The sequence below is a fragment of the Polypterus senegalus genome, chromosome 4 (assembly GCF_016835505.1).
Source record: "Polypterus senegalus isolate Bchr_013 chromosome 4, ASM1683550v1, whole genome shotgun sequence".
Classification (NCBI taxonomy): Eukaryota; Metazoa; Chordata; class Cladistia; order Polypteriformes; family Polypteridae; genus Polypterus; species Polypterus senegalus.
This window is the reverse complement of record NC_053157.1, coordinates 32,711,535-32,735,575: the sequence shown is the minus strand read 5'-3', so window position 1 is coordinate 32,735,575 and position 24,041 is coordinate 32,711,535. Positions and strand designations below refer to the sequence as shown.

The 24,041-nt window shown below is 37.1% G+C and overlaps 1 protein-coding gene across 4 annotated transcripts in view; it reads left to right on the top strand.

Annotated features, from left to right (window-relative positions):
- LOC120527236 (methyl-CpG-binding domain protein 2-like) overlaps positions 1 to 24,041 on the top strand; it is a 193,330-nt gene that overhangs the window by 66,103 nt on the left and 103,186 nt on the right. For all 4 annotated transcript variants that reach the window (XR_005633294.1, XR_005633295.1, XM_039750412.1 and 1 more), the window contains exon 3: positions 9,905 to 10,042. Coding sequence is in view for 2 of the 4 variants with exons in the window: in XM_039750412.1 (XP_039606346.1) it covers positions 9,905 to 10,042 (138 nt within the window). In the remaining 2 variants the exon portion in view is untranslated. The remainder of the gene's footprint in view (positions 1 to 9,904; positions 10,043 to 24,041) is intronic.

The following is a 24,041-nucleotide window of genomic DNA, read 5'->3' as shown; positions in this document are numbered from 1 at the left end:
AAGTAATGTGTTTTCAGCAGTGTTTTAAAGTGCTCCACTGTATCAGCCTGCCGTATTCCTATTGGCAGGCTATTCCAGATTTTAGGTGCATAACAGCAGAAGGCCGCCTCACCACATCTTTTAACTTTAGCTCTTGGAATTCACTCATTTGAAGATCTAAGGTTATGATTAGGAGTGTAAGGTGACAGGCATTCCGATATATAAGATGGAGCAGATTATTTAAGGCTTTGTAAACCATAAGCAGTATTTTAAAGTCAATTCTAAATGGTGCAGGTAACCAGTGTAGTGGCATCAAAACTGGGGTGATGTGCTCAGATTTTCTTTTCCTAGTTAAGATTCTTGCAGCTGCATTCTGCACTCATTGCAATTGATTGATGTCTTTTTTGGGTAGTCCTGAGAGGAGAGCGTTACAGTAATCTAGTCAACTAAAAACAAAAGCGTGAACTAATTTCTCAGCATCTTGCAATGTTATAAGAGGTCTAACTTTTGCTATATTTCTTAAGTGAAAAAATGCTGTCCTAGTAATCTGATTAGTGTGTGATTTAAAATTCAGGTCAGAGTCATAGTTACCCCTAAATTCTTTACCTCCGTCTTGACTTTTAATCCTAATGCATCAAGTTTATTTCTAATAACCTCATTATATCCATTATTGCCAATCACTAAAATTTCTGTTTTCTCTCTTTATTTAGTTTGAGAAAATTACTACTCATCCATTCAGAAACACAAGTAAGAAATTGTGTCAGTCATAAATGATTAATTAAGAATAAATGATTATTAAAGGACATTGTAATAAGGTACATAGGTTATAAAGAAGGTACTGTTGGTTTCTATCAAGAATAATTTGTTAGGAGGTTGTTAAAACAGTACATTATGATAAAGAAGCCTTCAGCAATCCCATTCTTTATAGCTTTGGAAATGTACAGTTTTTATTTGTGTTTTACTGAAATATTCTTGCAGTCCCTGTGAATTAGTTTAGTAGTCTGGGAGGAGGATGAAAAAAATAAAAACATGTTTTGGGTTAGGCAAGCCTCCATCTTAATCATGAATATGCAGGAGTTCAAAATACGTTAAGTCAACGTGTGATTAATAAAGACCTTTCTTGCTTGTGCTGTATATGCAAAAGAGAATGTAGAGAAAATTTCAAACAGACTGATATGACTGCAAATGTAAAAAAAAAACAAAAAACTGTAGAGCTTCATTGTAGTAATTTCAGCTTTGAGCCTGTGGGCAGCCTTTATAAGCGTATGTAACTGGCTTTTTGCGTCCGGTTGTTTAGTATACGTCCTGTGGTTAAGTTTAAGGTTAAAAGGCGCAGGGTATTTGTTCCTCTTCTTGCTGTTTGTGTGAGTTTCACCTTGATCGGTTTAACTTGGAGTGCTTGGGGATTTTACTTGACTCAACTATTCAACTCAAAGTGTCATGATATTGAATGTATACTACTGGTCAAAAGTTTTAGAACACCCAGATTTTCCAGTTTTTCTTCAGATTTGCTTCAACTTGCAAGGTTTACTTTAATTGTTGCAGAACACCTGGAGGTTGTAACCTATCAGTTGTTCCCTGAAGAAGGTCCATTAATAAATTTCCTTTTATTTCAGTTTTTGCTAACCTAAACTTGAAATTTAAACCTCTGGCAGTTACTGCCTACCTTTTCACCAGTTTAGGTCATTCATTGTATTGCAAATGATTACATTTGAAGAAAAACTGACGTGTCCCAAAATTTTTGACTGGTAGTGTACATTTGTAATGATCGGAGATCGCAGCATCTTGCAAGGCACATGGGTCTAATTAATGCTCATGTGAGAAATGTCCAAGTTAGTGGAATACTTAAGAGAAACCAAACACCTTGATTAAACTTTATTGAACAAATTAAATAATTAAACAAGAGAAATAACATGAGGACATTATCAGAAAACTAAAACTGGAAGTGAAGAAATAATCACTTCATCCAGAAATTCTCTAAGAAAACAAAAGAAGGAAATGTCAAATATAAAGATGTTTTTGAAATGATTAAATTAAAAGCATCTAACAAATTAGAACACAAAAATAACCTAAAATCCCAAATCAGAGAACTTAATTGAGAACAACTTGAAATTTCCCCAAGAGCAATGCATTGAAATAAAGGTTACTTGTTAAGATTACCAGAGGCTGTAGGCAGAATAGGACTAAAATGCTCCTCATACATTTAGAAGACCCTGCTGTCTGTTTAATGGCCTCCTTATTGCTAAGAAGACGACCTTCTGCAGAGGGTCCTAAACATCTTTGAAAGTCATCACCCAATTGATTTAATTAAACATTTATCAAAACAAACAAACCTGCAAGCTGAACAACACAAACAACTGCCTGTAAAATTTAAAAAACTTAACTTATATTTTAAGTTCAGCAGATTTGTTTGAAATTGTAGCTTTCTTGTAACATTTCAATCAGATCTACCTAAAAAAGCACATGCAGTGTCTCCATGTACATAAAATTCAGTAGAGGTTGATCTTTCATTTTGAGAAAAATAAGTTTGTGCTCTAAACTCAAATGGAAGTAAAATAACATGAAAGGTCTCAGTAATATTCCCTTAACTGTTGGATAATTAACTTGCTGTTTATGGTGAGATTTGAGCCCACATACTTGCAATTGCTAGTAGTCCTAAATCTACACATTTCTCAGTTATTTAGCGCTCTTAATATTTGATTGAAATGATAAAGTTTTTTCTCAGCTTCTACTCATTGTTGCTACCTAGTGCATGTCACTTAACATACCTCTACTCTGAATGTAAAAAAAATACATAAGTGAAAAATAGTACTGTTCCTGATCTAGTGTGTATTCTTGATAAAGGCGCCAGCCAAAGTATACTGCATTATAACAAGAATAGTAATTCTTTTTTACCATTATAAATATTATAACTACATTAAAGTAAGTATCTCTCTATTATAAAATAAATCCTGGAGAGAAACAGTAGGGCGACGATACGTGATCTTCATGTTAAGATCACAGACGACACTTAAAAAACCCGCAAGACTAGAGAGTTTGGCCACAGAGCATCTCACGGGGACCTTAAACATGAGATTTTGGGCCAAGAGATTGACCCAGGACCATCTCACGATGATGTAGAATATGAGATTCTTGCAAGACACACCCTACTTACAAATAAATAAGATCAAGGGCACCAAGCAACACTCTCAGACGTGTTTTGGCTTTGAGCACGCACAGATCCAGGGCTCTTAGCGCATATAAAGAATATAAGGATAATGCGTTATAAATGAAACGTAGACGACTAAGCAAAGAAGAAAGCAGTGTGGAGAAAAGAGACGCATAGGTGCAAATTCAGAAAATAAGGAAAGTAATTATCAGCTCGGAACAAGTGGAATTGAAAAAAAGCACATCCAATCCAGAAGTTGGCGCTATACACATGCAGAGCAGGTCAGAGATTATGAAAGCAGTGGAAAAAAATAGTTGGTGCCATACACATAGAAAGTATAAAAAAAGAAAGTAAAGATTGAAGGAGCGCAAACAAACGGAAATTACTCGAAAAAGGGAAAATAATCACCATGGACCAGGTGTCATTAAAAAAAAAAAAATAAATAAAAAGCAGGATAAAGCGAGGTCAGAAATAAGACAGAGTAGAAAACAAATGTCACAAAAAGGTTAAAAAACAAGGGGGCCAAACACATGCAGAGCAGGTTAGAGATAATGAAAACTGGAATTCAAAAGACTCAAAAAAAACGTAGGTGCGAAACACATGCAGAGCAAGATACAGAATATGAAAGCAAAAAAAAAAAACTGACTGTGTCAAAACAAAGAAAGTAAACATTGTATTAGCGCAAACAAAGAGAAATTATTACTCGGAGAAATAAAGAAAAGGCGAATAGAGATCGAATATATGGACATTGGCGATATTTAAGAAGTATGTAAATATTGTAAGGCTTTGAAGTTTAAGTCAAGAGAATTTCAAAAACGGAGTTTACCTCACATGCATTTATTGGTTACTTTGCAAAAAAATTATTAACTGCTGATGATGAAGATCATTTGGTCTGTGCAGAAATTCCAAACAGAGAAAGCTATCCTGAATTATGGTACAAAGTCATTAAACACAAGTCTCACAGACCATATTTAAAAGATTCAGCACGTTGGGACTCAAAAGATTCCAAATATTGTTTTTACAGAAGTTCTGAAATAAAAGTGAAACTAATGAAATAGCAACAATTTAAAGAAAAAACAAACTCTTAAAAGCGTGTAACCCTGAAAAACAAAAACGGGGGGCGAGCAAAGCGAGCAGTGGGCAAAGCCCCCTAGTATTGCATAAATATGCTAGCACTTTATTTACTTGTGATAGAAGCAGTGTTGCTTTGAGTAGAAATTGTCCTAGTACTGAAATTTGTTTTCACATCATTTAGATTGTCAAGCATGGCTACTGTAGTCGTAGGCTCTGTGGTATATTATCTGGATTCCTCATTATGAGCTGCCATGTCAAATGTGTTGCCATTTCTACCTGAAGAGTAGTTAGATTCTCAATGGAAGGAGAACTTTTTATGCATTATTGTGACACCTGCTACCAAAGTAGTCTATGTAAATTCTGTTTATGTTCAACATGCAGTGAGCACTAATCTTGGGCAAGGCAAGTGTAGAAAATGTATAAATCTGCTAAGATGTTTCATTACATATACTAATTAATATCCAAACCACCTCCTTTGAAGGAGCCTTTCTTTCTGCTTCAACCACAAGACTAGGAAGGTCCAGTTTCCCACTTCTTTCTGCATGAAGTGATTCCCAATTTCATTTTTGCATGTCTGCCATTTTAGGTCAGCAGGTGGTGATAAGCAGTTTTCAAGGATATAAGCAAAGCTTTACTGCAGAAATGTATGCGTCTTTACTAAGAAGGATTTATACAACTAATCATGAACAAATATAATCACAAGCAGCAGAAAATAAACTTTAATTTCAATGCTTCTTCTGTTGCATTGAGGAAGAAGACTGAATGTCTTGCACATGATTTGGAGAGTTTCCAGCGAGGATGTAACTACTTTGCAAACAGCTGAATTATGTAGAAGACAGAGACCATGGATTGTCCATAACACACACCATTTTTAAATTCAAGGATGCAGTTAAGTGTACCGGAGTATAAAGTACTTTGGTCTAAGGATCAGTGATTAGTTTGTTATCATGTCGTATGTTCTGAGGCTATGTGTTCTAGATACTCAAGTAAACAGAGGTACTGAGTTGTCATTTTGTCGTGAGCTGGCACAGATGGAAGGCATAGCCACTGGTTAGACCTGAAAGACACCAATGGTTAGTGAGAGAGCTGGAACAACTAGCAAATTCCTCTTTACAGAATGAGTTCATCTCCCACCACTGAAAGTCATAGACCTATAGATTGAATGGACCACATTGAAAACCTCTATAGTGAAGGCAGCTGAAAGCAACCATGACCAAAAGGGTGTTGGTGCCAGTCATAGTGACAACCAACATGTCAGTAGATACCAGCATCAAGGGAAGCTGTCAAGTTCAAGAAAAAGATTTCTGTTCATCATTAGCAGAAGGGTCTCCAGATTGGATCAAAACGTACCAGTATGTCTGAAAAATGGTACCTGCTGTAAAGGCTCAAGTGAATGCCTGTGTGGAATTTGCTGAGGTCATGAACAATGACTCCCAGATGGCTTTGATGAGATTTCCAGCAAACCATTTGACGACTCAAGAATGGTAGGTGGGTTATTCTTCAGGCTGTGCTCAGAAAGGCCGAAGAAGCTTTGACCTTAACTAGGAATATCGTTGAGAGGTGGAAGAAGCACTTTGAGGAGCTCCCAAACTTAGTGTCAGAAGAATTAGTGTTTGAGGTTTCTGCAGTGATTACAAAGCTCTGTAGTGGCAACACCACAAGAGTACATGAGACCCAAAGCTGAAAGCACTAGATATTGTGGGGTGTTTTGTCTAATACATTCCTTCATCTCTCCAAAGGTGGAACAGAAGGATGTGTTCCAGGTACTGAGAGATCACACTTCTCCGGCTTACTGGGAAAGCATATGTTTGAGGTACCGATAGTTGAGCCTCTTGGCCATGGAACAGTAGGCTAACTCTTCAACCCTGCACATACTTTTGAGGAATAATGGGAATTTGTCAATTTTTTATACTTCTTCTTTGGAGATTTGGAAGAAGATGAGATGAAACAGTTGAAGTGATTTTAGCATGTAGTTAGGATGGCCCCCAAAAGCTTGTGGGTGGTATACAAGGCATGACCCAAGGATTGGACAAAGAGTTAGGACACAGTGGATGGATTATATTCTCAAACTGCATTTATTTCCCAAGAAGACATGAGGAAGTTGCTAGAAATTAGGAGGCCTGGTTAGTCCAGATCAGCATGTTGCTACCATGACTGTCACCAATGATTATGATGATTTCAGAAATAAGATTATCTAACAAAAAAAAAAAAGAAAATCCCTGGCCCATTCATCTCTCCACTATTATCACCACAAAGTCCCTCTCCCAATATAAAATTTCATGATGAATTACTAAGTGCACAACCAAATCATGAATTTTTTTATTTTTTTAAATTAGGTTATTTTTGCAGAAGTAGTACATGGCCAAAACTCAGTTCATGCAAATGAGAATGTTTTACCAACTGATACATATAAACTGTACTGTAAGAATAACTGTTTTCTTGAAATAATTAAATAAAAGAAAATGGACCACCAATTACATAAAATAACATGTACTAACTTTTTCAGGCTGTTAAGTCTTTATGTTCTTAATTTTCACCATCTGTCATAAGTCAGCAATCCTAAATCTACCACCATATGTGAAGATGCAGCAGTCCCTAAGGAGCAGTGTCAACAGTGAAACAAGCTATTTAAAGAAAAATCACAGGGTCATCTAAATGTTTCAAAATGAACAGGAAAAAAAGTACTTGATCTTAATAATGCAAGGATGTTATTTTACGTTTAACATTCCTGTGGAAAGTAAGAATGAAAGACAAAAATCTCCAAATAAATGCCTCACTTCCCTTTATTTGCATTACTACACAAATGCTTGCTAATCATGGTCTTGCATAACAGTACAGTAAACTACAGAGCTGCAGCCACCTGCTTATTTATCAAGTAGAAAATCTGCTTCCTTCTCTTTCTCTACAAAAAAAAAAAAAACCTTCACCCCAAACAGCAGTTAATTTTCCTTCCTCATGGCCCTGATTGCTAGAATAATACAACAGAGCTTTTTTGACGTAATTTGTTTGCTAGTTCTCAAGCCAGTTGTGAATGAGACATAGCTTTGATTTGTGTATTAGATTAATTTTAAATTGGGAACATACAGTGAAATGTAATGAAGGAAAATGTTAACCTGCAGGTATAATTTTTTACCTCTAAGCATTGAGGTATTGGGTTGAAATCTACACTTGGTGCCGTCTTTAAGAGGTCTGAACATTTTCTATATATGTTTTTGTGGGTTTAGGAGTGTTGTGTCTTCCTAATGTCCAAAGATATGTTATTAAATAGCTCCAGTCTCTGTAATTGTTCAAGTGTGGTGCTCTGTATTATACTATGTATCTTTTGGGGTAGCTTATGGCAATGGTGAAGTGTCCTGACAAATGCCCAGAAATGTCAGACCGTCCCAGTTTTCATTAAACCCAACCCTAATGTGAAAGCCAAACCTTGCTGCAAGTACATTGAGGCAACAGACAATAGCTATAACATTTCTGAATTCTGGATTTTGGTAAATACTATTGTAGCCTTTGAAAAAGAAAATAAATAAATCAATTCATCTTTGTTATATCTTGCAACCCTAATCAGGAAAACCCGTTTTAGAAGATGAGATCTTTTTTTATGTATTGCCATTTGAATTCTTCCAGTGTCACTCTCCCAAGATCTTGGCAATGTTCAGCCTGCTGAAATTTTAACAAAGTCGTCAACCAGTTTATTCTTGACATATCCACTGCTGTCTGTGTTAGCTTATTCACTTAAATGTGACTGTGGTGCATCCGAATGGAATAAATGTAATTAGTTCCACCCTGTTTGTTAGATGCACTTTGTTTCCTGAGCTTGATAGTATTAATGGTGTCCTGGATAATGGACTATCTGAGGGGCAGACCGCAGTTTGTGAGACTCAATGACTGTGTTTCTGATACACTGGAACATCACAAAGAGCAGTCATGTCTCCTTTTCTCTTCACTCTGTACACCTCAGACTCAGGACATGTCTCTTGCAGAAATTCTCAGCTAATTCTACACTTATTGGGTTTATTGATTAAGAGGAATGAGACAGACTAGAGGTGTCAGGTGGAGGACTTTGTTTCTTGGTGCAAATAGAATTATCTGCCACTTAACATCAGCAAAACCAAGAAACTGGTTATTGACTTTCACGGCACCAAAGAGCCTCTATGTCCGGTGACTGTTCAGGGAGTAGATGTACAGGTGGTCCACACGTACAAGTACTTGGGAGTCCACATCTGTGACAGGTTGGTCTGGTCTCATAACACAGAGGATCTCTGTAAAGAAGGGAAGAACAGACTCTTCCTCCTTAGGAGACCATGTTCCTTAAATGTGGGAAGCGACATCCTTCACATCTTCTATAACTCTTTAATAGCCAGAGCAGTTCTCTGTGCTGTGGTGTACTGGGATGGTAAAATAACTTCAAGAGAGGCCCACTGAATCAACAAGATAATTAATAGGGGAAGCTCAGTTTTGGGATGTAGCCTGGACCACCTGGAGGTTGTAGCAAAGGAGAGAATGAAAACAAAACCACTGTGCCATTATGACGAATGCTGCACATCCTCTCTCTGACACACCAACACTGTTGACTTTCAACTAGGGAATCATTCAGCAGGATTGTGTCAAGAAATGCTTCTGGGGTTCCTTTATACCAACAGTATAATGCCTCACTGTGACAGGGACTGTCAAGTCAGAGGTTTCTTTCTTTTTAAATTTTTCTTCTAGTCAGTCTTGTGTGTATATATTTATTGATCTATTTATGTATTTATTTATTTAAACAGCTTCCGTAAAAAGCTAAACTTCTCTAAAATTTTCCCCCTGGGGATACATAAACGTCTGCTTGTCGGTCTATTTATCTAAATTGCAAATGGTAACATTTTTAGTGCCATGTCCTGAATAGTCTTTTATTTTTTCTTAATAGCTGTGCTAAAGTTGCTAGCAGACAGTTTTGCTGCCACCCTATGGTCATAAATGGAATAACAAGGAGCAAAAAGAGAAAAATCTTTCAAAAGTTAGAAGACTTAATATAAGTGATATGTAGCTATGGAACTGTATTTAGGTAAACCATTCATTAGTAATTGCTAAACTAATACAAATAACACAGTTCAGTGTCACTAGTAAAGCGGTCTCTTATTGCTCCTAAACCTTACAAAACATTTTCTTGGTAGGTTATATGGAACTTTACATAACATTGCACCTGTTAGGTTTCTGAACACGAGGTGACAGGAGCACACAAAAATACAAGTAACTTTAGGAGTGTCCCTTCCTGCTGACCTTCTGATTTTGAGACTGTACCCCTTTACAAAGGAAACTTTGTCCATCTCAGTGGGAAAAATGATAATTTTTTAGTATACTGTCCTATAGCCATTATTCTGATCGTGATTAAAAAGACTCAAGGGGTCTGGTCTGCGGTGAAATTTGATAGTTGTGAGTAATATCACAGCACACCTTCCCTCCCTGCAACCAAATGTCTTTCCAAAAATCAAATATACTGGAGCTGACTAGTTTGCAAGAGTAGATGAGAACAAGGTGTGGATGAATTATGCCACATGAAAACCAGCCAGCTTAGTATAGGTTCTGTTTTTCTGTGCATCCAGTGAAGGTAGAAACTTCATCATTATGTAGGGCGTCCTCATGTCCTTGAGTTAGTTTCGCCCCTTTGTCTTTTCATGATTTTGCTGTTAAAGCTTGTGAAGTTAAGCAGTTTTTTTCTTCCATCTACAGGGCAAACCAGACTTAAACACAGCACTTCCTATAAGACAAACGGCTTCCATTTTTAAGCAACCTGTAACAAAAATAACCAACCATGAACATAATAAAGTAAAGAGTGATCCTCAGCGGGCCACTGAACAGCCACGTCAGGTAAGAATAGATAACTAAAATGAATCTTACTATACTTCAAATAATTACATGTGTTAATGGGTGTTTAAATGCCATTTTAGAATAATCCATTTAAATTCCTAATTTGTTTGTGATTTCTAATTTTAGCCTTTTATTCTAAATTTTTCATATAATGGTATATTTTAGACTATTCAATTTGTGAAAGTCCGGTAACAGAGCCATGATTTTAATTATGATGTTTATGCAGAATTGTAATAATATTGATTTGGATGTAGTGATTTTAGACTAAAGTTTTGTGGTTAGGTTCTCCACACTTTCACAACTTTAACTGACCACCTTTCATTAGTTAATACATTTTTCTCAGAATCTTCCATACAATAAATAACACTCATCAACTTTCATATGTAATGAACTGTTGAACAAATTTTAAAATAAAATATACAGAAATTAAATGAGCATATTTTTAATGAATTCTTGGGCTCAAAGCTTCTGTACCTTGCTGGAAAAGTTACCCTTTATAAGTTTGTAAATGTAGCTGAATTGAGACATATACCTGTATCTGGATTTTTATTGCTAACAATCATTCTCTACACTAAATTAGGTGTTAGAGATTATAAACTACCAGTAACAGCGCACTGCATGTTAAAATGCGGTGAATACACTTGACTTGAGCATTCATAGTTTTCATCCTCTTTCTCTGTACGTTTAGCTTTCATTTCCTCAGAGGTTGATGTGTTTGCTGTTTTCTGAGCAGCTCGTCTTCTCTACACCCTAACGGCCCACTTCTTCTCTTCTTTCATCGTCATCTTTTCGCGTTAAAACTGATTAAGTCAGTGTTTGTGTTGCAATTACTTATGTGGCCATATTGGATGCGGACACCGATAGGCTGACACAGAAAGTCTTAAATCACACACGTTTATTTACAACCCTTGCCCCCAAGACAACACACAGTGCATAATCACCCAACACAGTCTCTTATGACTCCTCTCTGCTTCTTCGGCCGCCTCCAACTCCTGACTGGAAAGCTCTGTCCTTCTTCCACCCAACTTCGGCTCTTGATTGGAGTTTTATTCAGCCCCCGGATGTGTTGCAGATGGCCTCTGATTAACATCCGGCAGCACTTCTGGGTGTGTTGGAAGTGCTGCATATTCAAGTCCAGGGGCTATCCAGGCACTCCCTGGCCATGGCCACGGTGGAGCATAGGGATGGATCCCCCATCTCACTGCCTTCCTTCTGGTAATTCCATACGTCCGGCATCCTGGTGGGGCAAGGTCCCTGGACATGTCACACTTAGTAAGTTTTCTTTAATTTTTCACTTAAGCTGGCACTTAAGTGTTCAATCTGCCTCAAGAATGATTTAAGATATGAAGGGGTAGGGGAAGTCTTGGTGAAGCTGGTAGCGATGAGAACGGCGCCCGTATGCATGCACCGCACGGCCACCCTGCTGTCCACTGCCAAGACTTGATTCTACAATAAAATAAAATAAAAATATAAAGAGGAATAACCTTGGAGGTCAGTCATCACCCCGAAAGTGAATAGTAGACGTCATGTAGTATATGTATACCAAACGGTTTGCGAGCTACAGGTGATTTAAAATCCTGGACAGACAAACGAACAGCCACGGTAGCGTATTATATATAAAGAAATAAAAAAACAAATATTCTGCTTGTGTAAACATTGTACAGTGCTCTAGTAAGTCTAAATACCCTAATGAAGATATAATTTCCATACCACTGAACTTTCCAAATGTCTAGATAGAGGTCTTATTAGAAGCCTTTAGTCACATATTAAATTAATGGGCAAGGTAAGGAAATGAAGACTCAAAATAAATAAATAGAAATGCATAGATTGGGAAAAGAGAACAAACCAATATTTTCAAGTGTTTGCATTACTCGCTCTGCACTACTGATCAATAATTAAGAAATAAATTGTGCATCACAACACTTGTGGACTGCATGTCTGTTACATCTGAGCAACTGAAAAATAAGACTTCTGATGGAATCCACTGGGAGGCCCAAATTATTCTTGAAAGTCCTAAAGAGTTTAGTGGCTAAGATGGAGTAAACGTGCACAGTCAGTTATATTAAGAGCTCTGCACAAGATTTACTTTTTTTTCCATTAAAGTTTTAAATATATATTTTTAAGTACTTAGCAGAGAAACATGACATATTAATCAAAACTACTCAAATCCTTGGTCATTAATACAGAGTAAAGCTGTGGATGGATGTAGAAAGAAGGGAGAAATGCCAAAGTGTAATGGAAGGGTTTTTAGTGGTTCAAAAACAGAACAACCAAAAAGACTTCTGAGGTTTCCAGTGCCAAAAGGAATTGCACACCAATCAGTAAAGGCATACTCTGGGTAACAAAATGCAACTTTTTTTTATCACATGAATCAATATAGGTGAATCTTACAGTATTTGTTCATGCAGAATTCAAATATCTAATCAAGCATTGCTTGGTGTGCAAGGACAGAGTAGTTTGAACTGTTGTGTTGGGATGAGATTGTAAAACAGCAGTCTAACATCTGATCATTCTGAATGTGGGGTGGAGTTAACAGTATTTGAGGGCTGGAGAGTTCAATATGTATTAGTCAGTCGTTAGGTGATTGGGCTGCTTGTTAGGTTCTTTGTTAAGCTGAAAGAAGCAACTTGTATGTTGACAATAAAAGTTACGTTTTTGGAGCATTCAAGCCTTGTGTATCACTACCGGCTGTAAACAAAGGACAAAGGGAATTCAGGAACAGGGTTTTACTCCGGAGCACGACGCTCTGGCCTTGGAGCTTTACACCACTGGACACAATGAAGGAGAAGCTCCCCTGCTTCATCCCAACCACAGTCTGCAGACAGGCAGGAAAGGTAAAATATGTATTTCTGAGGCGGTCATGATAGATTCGCCATCTAGCTCTGTAAAGAGGATTACTTCTGTTCTGTTTTGTCTATTTTATTTACCCCATTTTTTTGACACCCGCTGCATGCCCAACCTACCTGGAAGGGGGTCAACTCTCTAACTTTCCTTTCCCAAGATTTCTTCCTTTTTTCCCCTACAATAATTTTTGGGGATGGGTGTTAGGGATTTCTCTTGTCTTCTTAGGGAGGCAAGGCTGGGCGGCTATCAAAAAAGCAGGGCCTAGAAAAGCCCATTGAGGCATTCATCTTAAAGAAATAAGTTGTGTTGTTGTAACCAGATGTCTCCATCACGCAAGGATTTTATGTGGCACCCTATTAAAATTTTACAATAAACATTTATTGACACTGTACATACATGATGGGAGCATCTCACCTAAAAAATAGAAGGGTACGGTTTTCTTCTTTAATTGGCTTCAGGAATATCACTCGTAAGGGTCCAGCTGTAGTCAGGAAACTTACTGGGAACCAGCATGCCTTGGTATTGCTTCTCCATTTCAGAAATGACCTCATGAAATCGTTCACTATGCTTGTTGCTTACTGCTCCAATATTGCCAGAGAAAATGTCCAGATGAGAACCCAAAAAAAGAATTTTTGAAGAAAAGTTACATCCCATGGCTTTGTATAAGTTCAATAGGTTCATATACTATTTCGTTGCAGTTGTCCTCCTTATGATTACGCAGGAAGTTCCAGCAAATACTCTTAAAGGACTGCTATGCAACTTTTTCAGCCTGGTTCAACTGGCCTTCAGAACTTTCGTCTTGAATCAGTTCCCAAATATGAGATTCTACAAGAACTCCTTCATTGATCTAGGCATCATCCTATGAAATTTCTTTCTTACATATGTGAATCCAAGTCTGTTACTTCTTGTCTTAGCAAAGTTCTTCATTTGTCTGAGCTTAATGTGGAAAGTTATAAAATCTTCAAACAGTAGTAACAAGATTTTGATACTGAATTTGTTTTAAAAGGCCTGTATGTCTTAGTAAGGGTTTATATACCGAATATACAGCCTAACAAAAGGCCTACAGTAGCTCAAAAACTTTGGGTGACAAAAAGAGTTTGGGTGTATTTCTAAAATCAGCATGAAAAATTACTTTCAAAATCTCCCGTAAATATTTGTTGACTAGTGCTATTAAATAAGGCGACATTCATTTGATATTTAAGACGGGGGATACTTTACAGTCTTTTTGGTCAGGTTTAGGGAGCATATCCTATTGTCTCTGGGCAGACACATGAATTCCTTGAGTTTCAGGTTGTCATAAACCGTTTCATCTATTGGTGAGGAATAAGTGGGGAACTATTCTGCAGTGTAGGGGAGCCTAACCATTTTTAGTCTAGAAGCAGTTCAAAACATCCAGTAATGCATTTGTAGATCTGAGGAGGTGACCATTGAATCACATCAGATTTTCAACCTAACTTACCAGCCATTCCAAACAAATCAGCGCAACAAAGACAGGACCACTCTGCCAGTACCATACATATGAAACCCAGACAAAAACTCTCAAACATGTTAAATGTAGTTATGATTTTTTTCTTGCCATGCTTCTTGTTGCTTCCTGAAAGTCAGAAGTCATTACTCGACTGTCAGTCCATCTGTCTTTTATATAAATTGTGGTACTATGAGTCAGTAGGTGTTTCACAAATTAAATGACTGAATGTACTAAATGTTGCATTCAAAGTGACTTTAAAAGTATTTCCTATATGTTATAATTTTTAGCAAACATTTTTATTTACAGCTTGTTAGAAAAATTCTGTAAAAATGAGTTTGATTGTTTTTCAGGAAACTGCTAAGTTAACAAACAAAATAGAATAAAACTTTAAGGAAAACCACAAGAGGCGTATGCGGTAGATTGGGCGTGCAGCACCTGACTTGATTCTTCACACAGTGGGACGCCAGTTGAATGCTGCAGTCAGAAGCAGTCATTTGTGGAATAACATACAGGGCTAAACTAAACGGAATTGCACTTTTTCTTTATAGTTGGAGGAAAAATGCTCATTGATTCACGCAATGTGTCTCAAGTCAGCAGAGAACTAATACTCAAACGAGTGTGAATCTGTGTGATAGCTGAGGCAGCTAAAAAAAAAACATTACTGACATTGAATAAGCTCTTAAAAAATAGTAAACCTCTAAAGTAATAAAAGGAAAATTAGAACTGTGGAGGTTAGTTTCCATTGCTGTTCTATTGATGAGAAAGGAAACCAGCTTTTGGTTGCTGCAATGGATGCTTAAATGCTGCAGCGTAAAACAGCAGTTAGTCAGGGATGTCAGGTTCAAGAGTGAACTGGAATAGGACCAGCAGCAGAATGATACTTTCAGGATGCTGGAGATGTGTTTTAAAATCTGGTTTTAGTAAAGTGTTGATCCTAAAGCAGGGAGGAAAAAAATCTGCCCTAAAATGCATTGTGAAAGGGGTGTGTTGAAGAAACTGATGGCTGTCATTTGTAATAATAATGACTCAAATCAACCATTCAGTCACTCAGTTATTCTCCATCCTGCTTAGTCCTGAACAGGGTTGCGGGGGTCTGCAGGAGTCTATCCCAAACATTCAGCCATTAGAAAAAAGGCAAATCGTGGAAATGATGTGGAAAGGCAGGTCTGTAAAATGATGCATTATTGCATAGCATGTCAAGAGTATCACGTTTCTGAAATTAGTGTGAGGTAAAACAAATAAAAATTCAATTACAATCGAGTTCAAGTTTTAGCATTTGAATAAATCTTTTTAAAAATACATTGCACTTGTGACACTTGATGTTCATGCTGTCTATAATCTATGCTAGACTAGGATTTATGGCATATAGAAAAGAAAGTGTTAATTAGCTAATGAATTGATAGAGTAAATATTATTGGACAAATGGGTTCTTCACAGATGTTACATAAGGAAAGTATTGGGTGAGATAAATGGTGGTAAGACTTTGCCAAACAGTAAGTTCATAACAACTTTATTTCATAAAAATAGATAAAAAATTGAATAGATTGATGGTCGTATTTGGCAGGAGTAGTTTAGGTAGGTAATAAATGTTCATTTTACTATTGAAAAACTCTGTCACTGGCAGAACTAACGATCTTCGATTATAAGTATTTTCCTTGAGAAAACAGGTACACCTCATTTTGTAGTGGGTGCAAACAAAATACCATCAACTCTGTAATGTCTCAAGTGCTGTATTTTTATTAAAACAATGCCAATACATGTGTTATCTAGTAGATGTGGCCTGAAATGTTCCAAGACATGACAGAAAGATAAGAAGACATTAAGAAAAGAACAAAAAAATAGAAACAAGCTCCCCACAACTTTGCAGTACCATTGCAACCAATGTCATTATTGTGATAGTCGGAAGCAAAATATGGGACTGTGGTTCCCTCTGTCTCCTCCCATCCATGAAAAACATGAAAATAAAAAGCAAAATGGTCCAGTACCACATCTGTCCCTCCATCCTGCTGTAGAGACTGGCCACCAGAGAGTGCTTCAGCACCCCAAATACCCAACACTAAGGCTCATACATAAGTACACCAAGCACAAAGTTTTTTTTTTTTGCGTGAAACCCTTCCTGTAAGCATTTCCCACATCACAACCACAATGCAATACAAAACAGCAACGCTCGGTCTTCTTCTCTCTGCCTCTTCCTCCGCTTCTCCCAGCAAGCTTTGTCTACCTCTTCCCGATTTTGGCTCACAAAGTTGAGGCATTCTGCTCCATCTGTGTAACATACTTCTGGTTTCCCAAAGGCTTGGCCTGGGAGCACTTCCAGATAAGGCAGGAGCCCCACAAAGTAGTGCTCGCTATTTCCCGCAGTACCCCACCCACCCAAAAAACTCCAGTTCCCAAGATGCCCTGTGGGGAATCCAGGGTGCTGCTGCAATCCGGGAGGGCTGCTGTCTGACATTCTCCATAGGGCATTGTCTCCCCATGTCCTTTCACACTGAGGGCATTCTGGCTGGTTAGGGTTCCTTGCCGTATCTCACATGACCTTATAGAGATAAGTTCAAAACATTACAGAAAAAAAAAAACACTGCCTTGTAAACACATTTTACTATATATGTAGAATTATGAATGATTAGGATGACTGACTGACTGACTGACTCATGTGTCATTTAAGATATTTCATTAAAATAGAGTTTTAAAAGCAATGGATGTAAAAGGGTGTGGCTCAATAAATCCAAATACCAAAACAACAATGAACCTCCTTTCCACTAACCCAATGCTAACTAAACCTCAACAGGAACTCAAAAACATTATTGTTTTTAATATAAATGCATATGAACCTCATTACACTGTAATGATGCATCATTATATAATGTTTTTGCAGATAATTTAAGAATGTGTTTCTGTTTAATGGTATGTGTAAACGGTTTACACTGCATTCTATTTTTGCTGGTTGCTTTTACAGCATTGAGCCACTAGAGGCTCCTGCATGCTCATAAGAGAGGCACAGCCTGACACGGATAAGCAGAACAAAAGGCAGCATTTTTAATTTTGTAAACATAAAACTCCAAGTAGGAAATGAGTAGACAGACATTTTGTTTGTAATAGAAACGTTGTTCATGAAGGAGGAGTTATCACAAATAATTAAGCTGGGAAAGTAAAATCAAGTAATTTAGTTATTCCTACATTTATTGGCTCATCCACCTTTTTGTTGCAACACCCACAAATCCACAAGAGAATAAGGGGGAGCAAAAATAAGTAAAACTTTTTTTAGGCCAGGCATTCTTAACTAGTAGAAGAAATCATCCAAACTGGACAGAATTGAGTCACATCTTACTAACTACAGCATTTCTCATCATAACATATATATATAACATATAAGCCTTATTGTGTTTACCTAGGTTTGAGATTTCATAATAAGATTGACATTGCAATAATAGATCTTTTGGAAAATGAGTGAAGGATCTGTTTGGTGCCAAACCAAGAACACCAAATAAATATAGGAAATGGTATATGGGAGAGAAAAAAAAAAAAAAGATTGATGCTAATCAATCAGTTAGTTAAATTCTCAGTTTTGCCTTTGGCAGTGGCAGTAATTAAACACATTGAAAAGGCTACCACTTTATTTTCATTACCTTTCTCTGTAGGAGGTAGTCTGTAGCCCTTAGACTTATATACAATACAATACATTTTATTTTTTGTATAGCCCAAAATCACACAGAAAAGTGCAGCAATGTGCTTTAACAGGCCCTGCCTCTTGACAGCCCCCCAGCCTTGACTCTCTGAGAAGACAAGGAAAAACTCCCAAAAAAACCTCGTAGGGAAAAATGGAAGAAACCTTGGGAAAGGCAGTTCAAAGAGAGACCCCTTTCCAGGTAGGTTGGGCGTGCAGTGGGTGTCAAAAGAAGGGGGTCAATACAATACAATACACGGAACAGAACAAATCCTCAATACAGCATAATAATACAAATTTTAGAAGCACAGAGCAGAATTTAACTGTAGATATATCAAGGTAACTAAAGCACATTTGTTTTTAAAAACAGAATACTACAATTTTACTTGTTCTACGGAAGCCGAGAGAGGACGTGCAATATTGTTATTTTTTTAAATTGTCTCCGCGAAATTGACAGACTAATTTTATCCAGATCTTGAGAAAACAAACTTTGTTTTCAAGATAACAGAATAATTTTATCTCAATCTCGAGAAAACGAAACTTAACCTTTGCTCCTGGCATCAGGCTCACTTAGATTGCGACGACTATACAGCAGAAGCCTTGCTAATTGCCTTTTTAAATGACAGACACTGACATTATTTTCTAAACTAAGGCATAAACATATTTCAGCCTGTTCAGCTTTCAGCTCCCCCAGAGAAGAGGGATAATGTTATAAATACATAAATTAATGTTATGTTATTAATGTATTAATGCAGCTAGTTTTGAAGGAAGGTGTAACCCCTGGTGATTGCTTCAAAGTCCCTTGCAGTTACAACTCCAGGGTCTGCTTATAACATTTTAAAAAACATAGTAATATCACAAATCTAGTAACAGTAAAATTACCTTAAATGGTTTTATCATATTCATCCAAAGGGGGATTTTACAGTTAGTCTAATTATGATATCCATAATAAACAAATATAATATACAGAAAACAAGCATGGGGAGCAACAGGCAGGAGAACTTTCAGATGCAGGGTCCACTCATCATGCCTAATCCAGTCACTCAGCATGTTATAGAAGTGAGCTCCTACAAAACATCTATATGAACAAGAACATGTTTAAGCACATTATGCAAGCTTCTAAACATAAAATGTAAATATGTACAACTTATGATCTCAAATGGTTTTCTACTAATGAAACTATAACCTTTGACCTTGAGGTCAAGTGTGAATTCTTCACCAGTAAGTGATCACAATTTACTGTTTTGGAATAAACTTGCAATTTTGGCAGTCAGCTGTTGTTTGGTTTGAGTTCTATTTTTCCTTCTAATGACAACAAAAAAACTGTTCTTAAAGTGTTGGTAACTTGGCCACCTTTAGTCGTTTGATGCTTTGGAAATCTTTTTGTGCACTGTTGGAATTAAGTCATGTTAAAAATGAGTAGCATACAGTTCATATAGTCTCTGTTTTTTTAAATACAGTGGAACCTCGGTTTGCAAGCATAATTCGTTCCGGAAATGTGCTCGCAGTCCAAAGCACTTGTATATCAAAGTGAATTTCCCCCATAAGAAATAATGGAAACTCAGATGATTCTTTCCACAACCCAAAACTATTCATATAAAAATGATTAATACAATATATAAAGTAAATATACATAAAACAAATGAACCTGCACTTTACCTTTAAAAAGAATCATGGCTGGTGTGAGTGAGTTTCTAAACTCTTGTGGGATTCCACCCAACGGGACGACATGCGGAAGAGTGTCCCAAAGCAATCGCAGTCTCCCAGCGCTGTAGCAGTTCGCCATATAAGCGCATCCAAAAAGATCGCAGACATGCTATAAGCGCCTGCCTTTGATGGGTGATATAAGGAACATTATAAAGCTCCCGCTACAATAAATAACAGCGCTGTTGCTGTTTCAAGCTGAATAAAGCTGGTGTTGTTAAAGTACTGAGACTGAGCTTTGTGTTTTGGGGCACAAGATGGTGACTTGCATTTCACAGCACACACACACACAGATTTACAATGCTGTAGTAAACAGTATACGCTTGTACGGATGTTGACTATATAAGTGAGGCACACAGACTCAGACGGAGAATAGGAGACGATTACCCTGAAGAGAGAGAGAGAGAGAGAGAGAGAGAGAGAGAGAGAGAGAGAGAGAGAGAGAGAGAGAGAGAGAGAGACGTGCGCGAGGAAGAGAAGAACCATCAGCTCAGTTGTGATCACATGACGCTCAGCAGATAAAGTGTATCCATAATACTCGTATTGCAAGACATCGCTTGTTTATCAAGTCAAAATTTATTAAAAAATTTAGCTCGTCTTACAAAGCACTCGTAAACCCGAGGTTCCACTGTAATCTATTTTGTCCTAAATGTTTTTACTTTCTTGATATGATGTTATGATGGTTTTAATAAATAATGAAAGTCTACGTATGCAAGAGAAGGTCCTAGGTCCTTATGTAAGCTAAGAGCCCTGTCAATTCTACAAGTCAAAATCTTTATTAACCACAAAAATTCTGCTGACATATTCAGACAAAATGCATTGTGTAATTGAAAGTTTTGTGCCAAAGGAGTGCCTCTTTATAAAAAATTCAGGTATTTCAGGTGAATATCAAATAAAATGATATTGCTCTTATGCTCTATGGTTCTACAACATAAGTCAGCATTCATCCATATTCATCTATAATTTAGTATGAAAGGTCTGGCTGTTTTTATTGGATTGCATGCTCATTCATGGAACTTTAATATTTTGTGAACAGTATTAGTTAGCTAAAAACTGTTGAGTCCAACTTCACAGACCCAACTCTCTTTATGAATTAGTGGATGACGATCTTTTAGTATTTTGGTTTTATTGCAATCTTTCAGTTTAGCCGTATACTCAAAAATGCCTTTAAAAAGGTTTTGTCTTGAAATCTGTAGAAAACCCGTTTCTCTTTTTTACATTCATGTAATTTGATTTACAATTTGTTAGATATGACAGAGTACCTCAGTTGAATTAGTTTGTAATGTTTAATCAAAGCAAATATCCTAGCACTTCCCTATTAACAGAGAGGGCCATTCTGCTTATTTTACAGTCCTTTTCAGTCTCCGTTCTTCTGGACCTTGCAGCCTCCATATTGTCACGTTTACCCCAGGAAAAACAAGCCAAAAACAGATTTTTTTCCATAACAAGAAAAAATGTTGTGTGTCAGAAACATATAAATATAAGAAAATCAACATAAATACAATAGAAAAGGTACAGTATGTCTAATGTTCACTGCTGTAGTGATGCAGATTTAGTACACATGCTCCATGTGATAGGTTTTGAGATATTCGCCCAACACACAGTTGTAATCGGGGCAGTAGAGGCGTGTTTCTTTGTGCACTTTTATTAATTTTTTTTCTGTTTCTTTCTCATGAGAGAAGGTACAGTGTCAGTGCCTAACATTCACAATCGACACACCCCTTCTGTTATTGTAGGCTACCATAGTGAAAGTCTTAGTGACTTGCGCATTTCCCCTGACATGAACATTGACAGTTGGTGCATTGTGAACAGTGCTTAGGGGACCAACATCTTGCTTGTCCTTGCACTTGATTGCAATTATTTTGCCTTTTCGTCTCATAGCTACCATTGCACCATAGTGAAACTTCACACAACCAAACTCACTAGACATATTGTGGCGTTTTGATCGTACAGTACAGTATGCATCAGTTTCATTTTCTGTGTCAATGTCCAATGACCAATTCACATCGTCTTCACTATTGTTTGATTTGAGCAGTTTCAGTTTGTTCAAAAATTGCCTTAACAGTTTTTTATTTGCCAATGTGTTGGTTCTTGGAGTCTCCACCCCACTTATGAATATTAATGTTTCCTTAGAGTTAACAGAGTGACAAAAAGCAGCATGGTGTTCTTTCATCCATTAGATGGCAGCAGAATGCTGTCCCGAGAGGTATTTGGGCTTATATAAACTACTATAAAACAGGGGTCGATGAGTCTGGTCCTAGAGGGCCACCATGGCTGCAGGTCTTCATTCTAACCCTTTTTTTTTTTTTTTATAAAATGAATGCCCTGTTTGTGCTGCTAATTAACTTCTTGTGAATTCATTTTAATTGGATTGCTTTTCTAAGATTTGTTCCCCTGAATTTCTTCGTCGTTCCTCTGAATTACTTAATTTATTTCCTTAAATGGCCCCCAAACATAAATGAAATGTGAAGTGAGTGAGCCAACAGAAGACCAACTAAGTCAGGGCCTCAAACTCCAACCAATTTCACTTCAACCTGCTGCTTAATGAGGTGCCAGTTCTTGTTGTTAATTAAACCTGTTCTTTAATTTTCATGACTTTGTTGCTGCTCTAATGGTGCATTAGCAGACATTTCTGCAGTTGTTGATTTTCTCTAAGAGCACTATTAAAATGTTTTTGGGACCTGAGCAGATTGACATTCCTGAGGCCTTCATCTTTCTTTATTTTCAGATATTGTATGATGGACACATTTTTGGTGGTCATGGTTTGGCTCATTTTGTATCTTATTATTGTTTGGCTGCTAATTAAGGAAAACGAAACAATTAAGGGATTGGAGTCTTCAAGAACAAGTCAATTAAAATTAGTTCAAAAGAAATTAATTAGCAGCAAAAACAGGTCACGAACTAAGAAAAGGGTTAGAATGAAGCCTGCAGCCATGGTGGTCCCCAAGGAACGGAGTTGGCGACCCCTGCTATAAAATGTATTATTACAGGTCACACCAAGCCTGACCCGGGTTTAACCGTAATTGCATAGAATTTTGAGTCTGAGCCATGCTTGGGGTTAAATTTTGATTTAGACAGTACTTCACTTCTAATAATCCCATTGAGTTATAGGACTAGAAGTGTACACATTCCTGCTAAAAAGTTGCACAAATTTCTTGTGTTTTCAAAAACATTGATATAAAATGTTTAGAGCAATGCAGGGTTGGTTCCTAAACCTTTTCTCAATGCACCACAGACATTCCATGTATTTGTAACGTATTTGTAGCCAAACCAGGTGTGATAGTGGTACAGTTATAACCACAAATATTAGGTTTTATCAAGGAAAAGTTTGGAAACGGCTAAGCTAACACACTTTGACAGATATACTGTAGTGTCACAGATTTTTATCAGAAGAATACAGTCAGCAGGTAAGAGTACATCAAACCAGATCTGCAGGATGTTGTGTTCAAGCTGTCCTGAAGACATTTGAAGAACAATCACATCCCTAAGAGACAGAAGGAGATCTAGTGAAGTGCTTGGCTCATCATCCTTCACTGAAGTACACACTTCAGCAATGCAAAGAAGAAGTCCTAGCATAAATGGTCTTATAAGATATATTGCAGCTAAAGAGCCATTTTCATACAGAAAGGAGGCAAGCAAAATAGATTGCAGTAAGAGAAAGACTGTACAACATGGAGTTACAACCAGTCATAAAGCAATCAGCCCCCAAATTCAGAATGTTTCAGTTGACAATGATCTCAGAAGAGTATGTTGATACTTCTATGCAGACTTCTTGTGCATTTCAGCCAGGTGACCAGATTAAAATGGATAGAATGAAGAATGCTGGGTAATATAAACAGATTTTAATTGATTTGAGTATACCTTTGGGAAAATTACATATTGGTAGAATATCTTCACCTTTCAACCATATAACCATAAACAGTAACAAACACAATTAAGATGTCCTTGAAGTGGAAGTCTACAGGTGGATTACTATCACACTGGTCACCTCAGAGACATGAGCTCAGCATGAATGGAACTGCATGGGATCACTTAGACAGGGAAAAAGAACAAAAAACAGCCAAAGGCAAAAGAAGAGGTATGGAAATACTGCGTGGAAGCCTTGAAGAATTGACCAGCTAACTTGGTGGGGGAAAAAAAAAACACTGTACAGAAGTGCAACAAAAGGAATATCTATTGCCGTATAGAACACAGACTTACACAAAACATTCTTGTAAATTTATCTTCTCAATGTTCATTTGCATTTATTCTAATTTCATGCTTTCAAAAGAAAACAAATACCTACTGCTCAGAAAACTAGCTTTGAAAATAATTTTCTT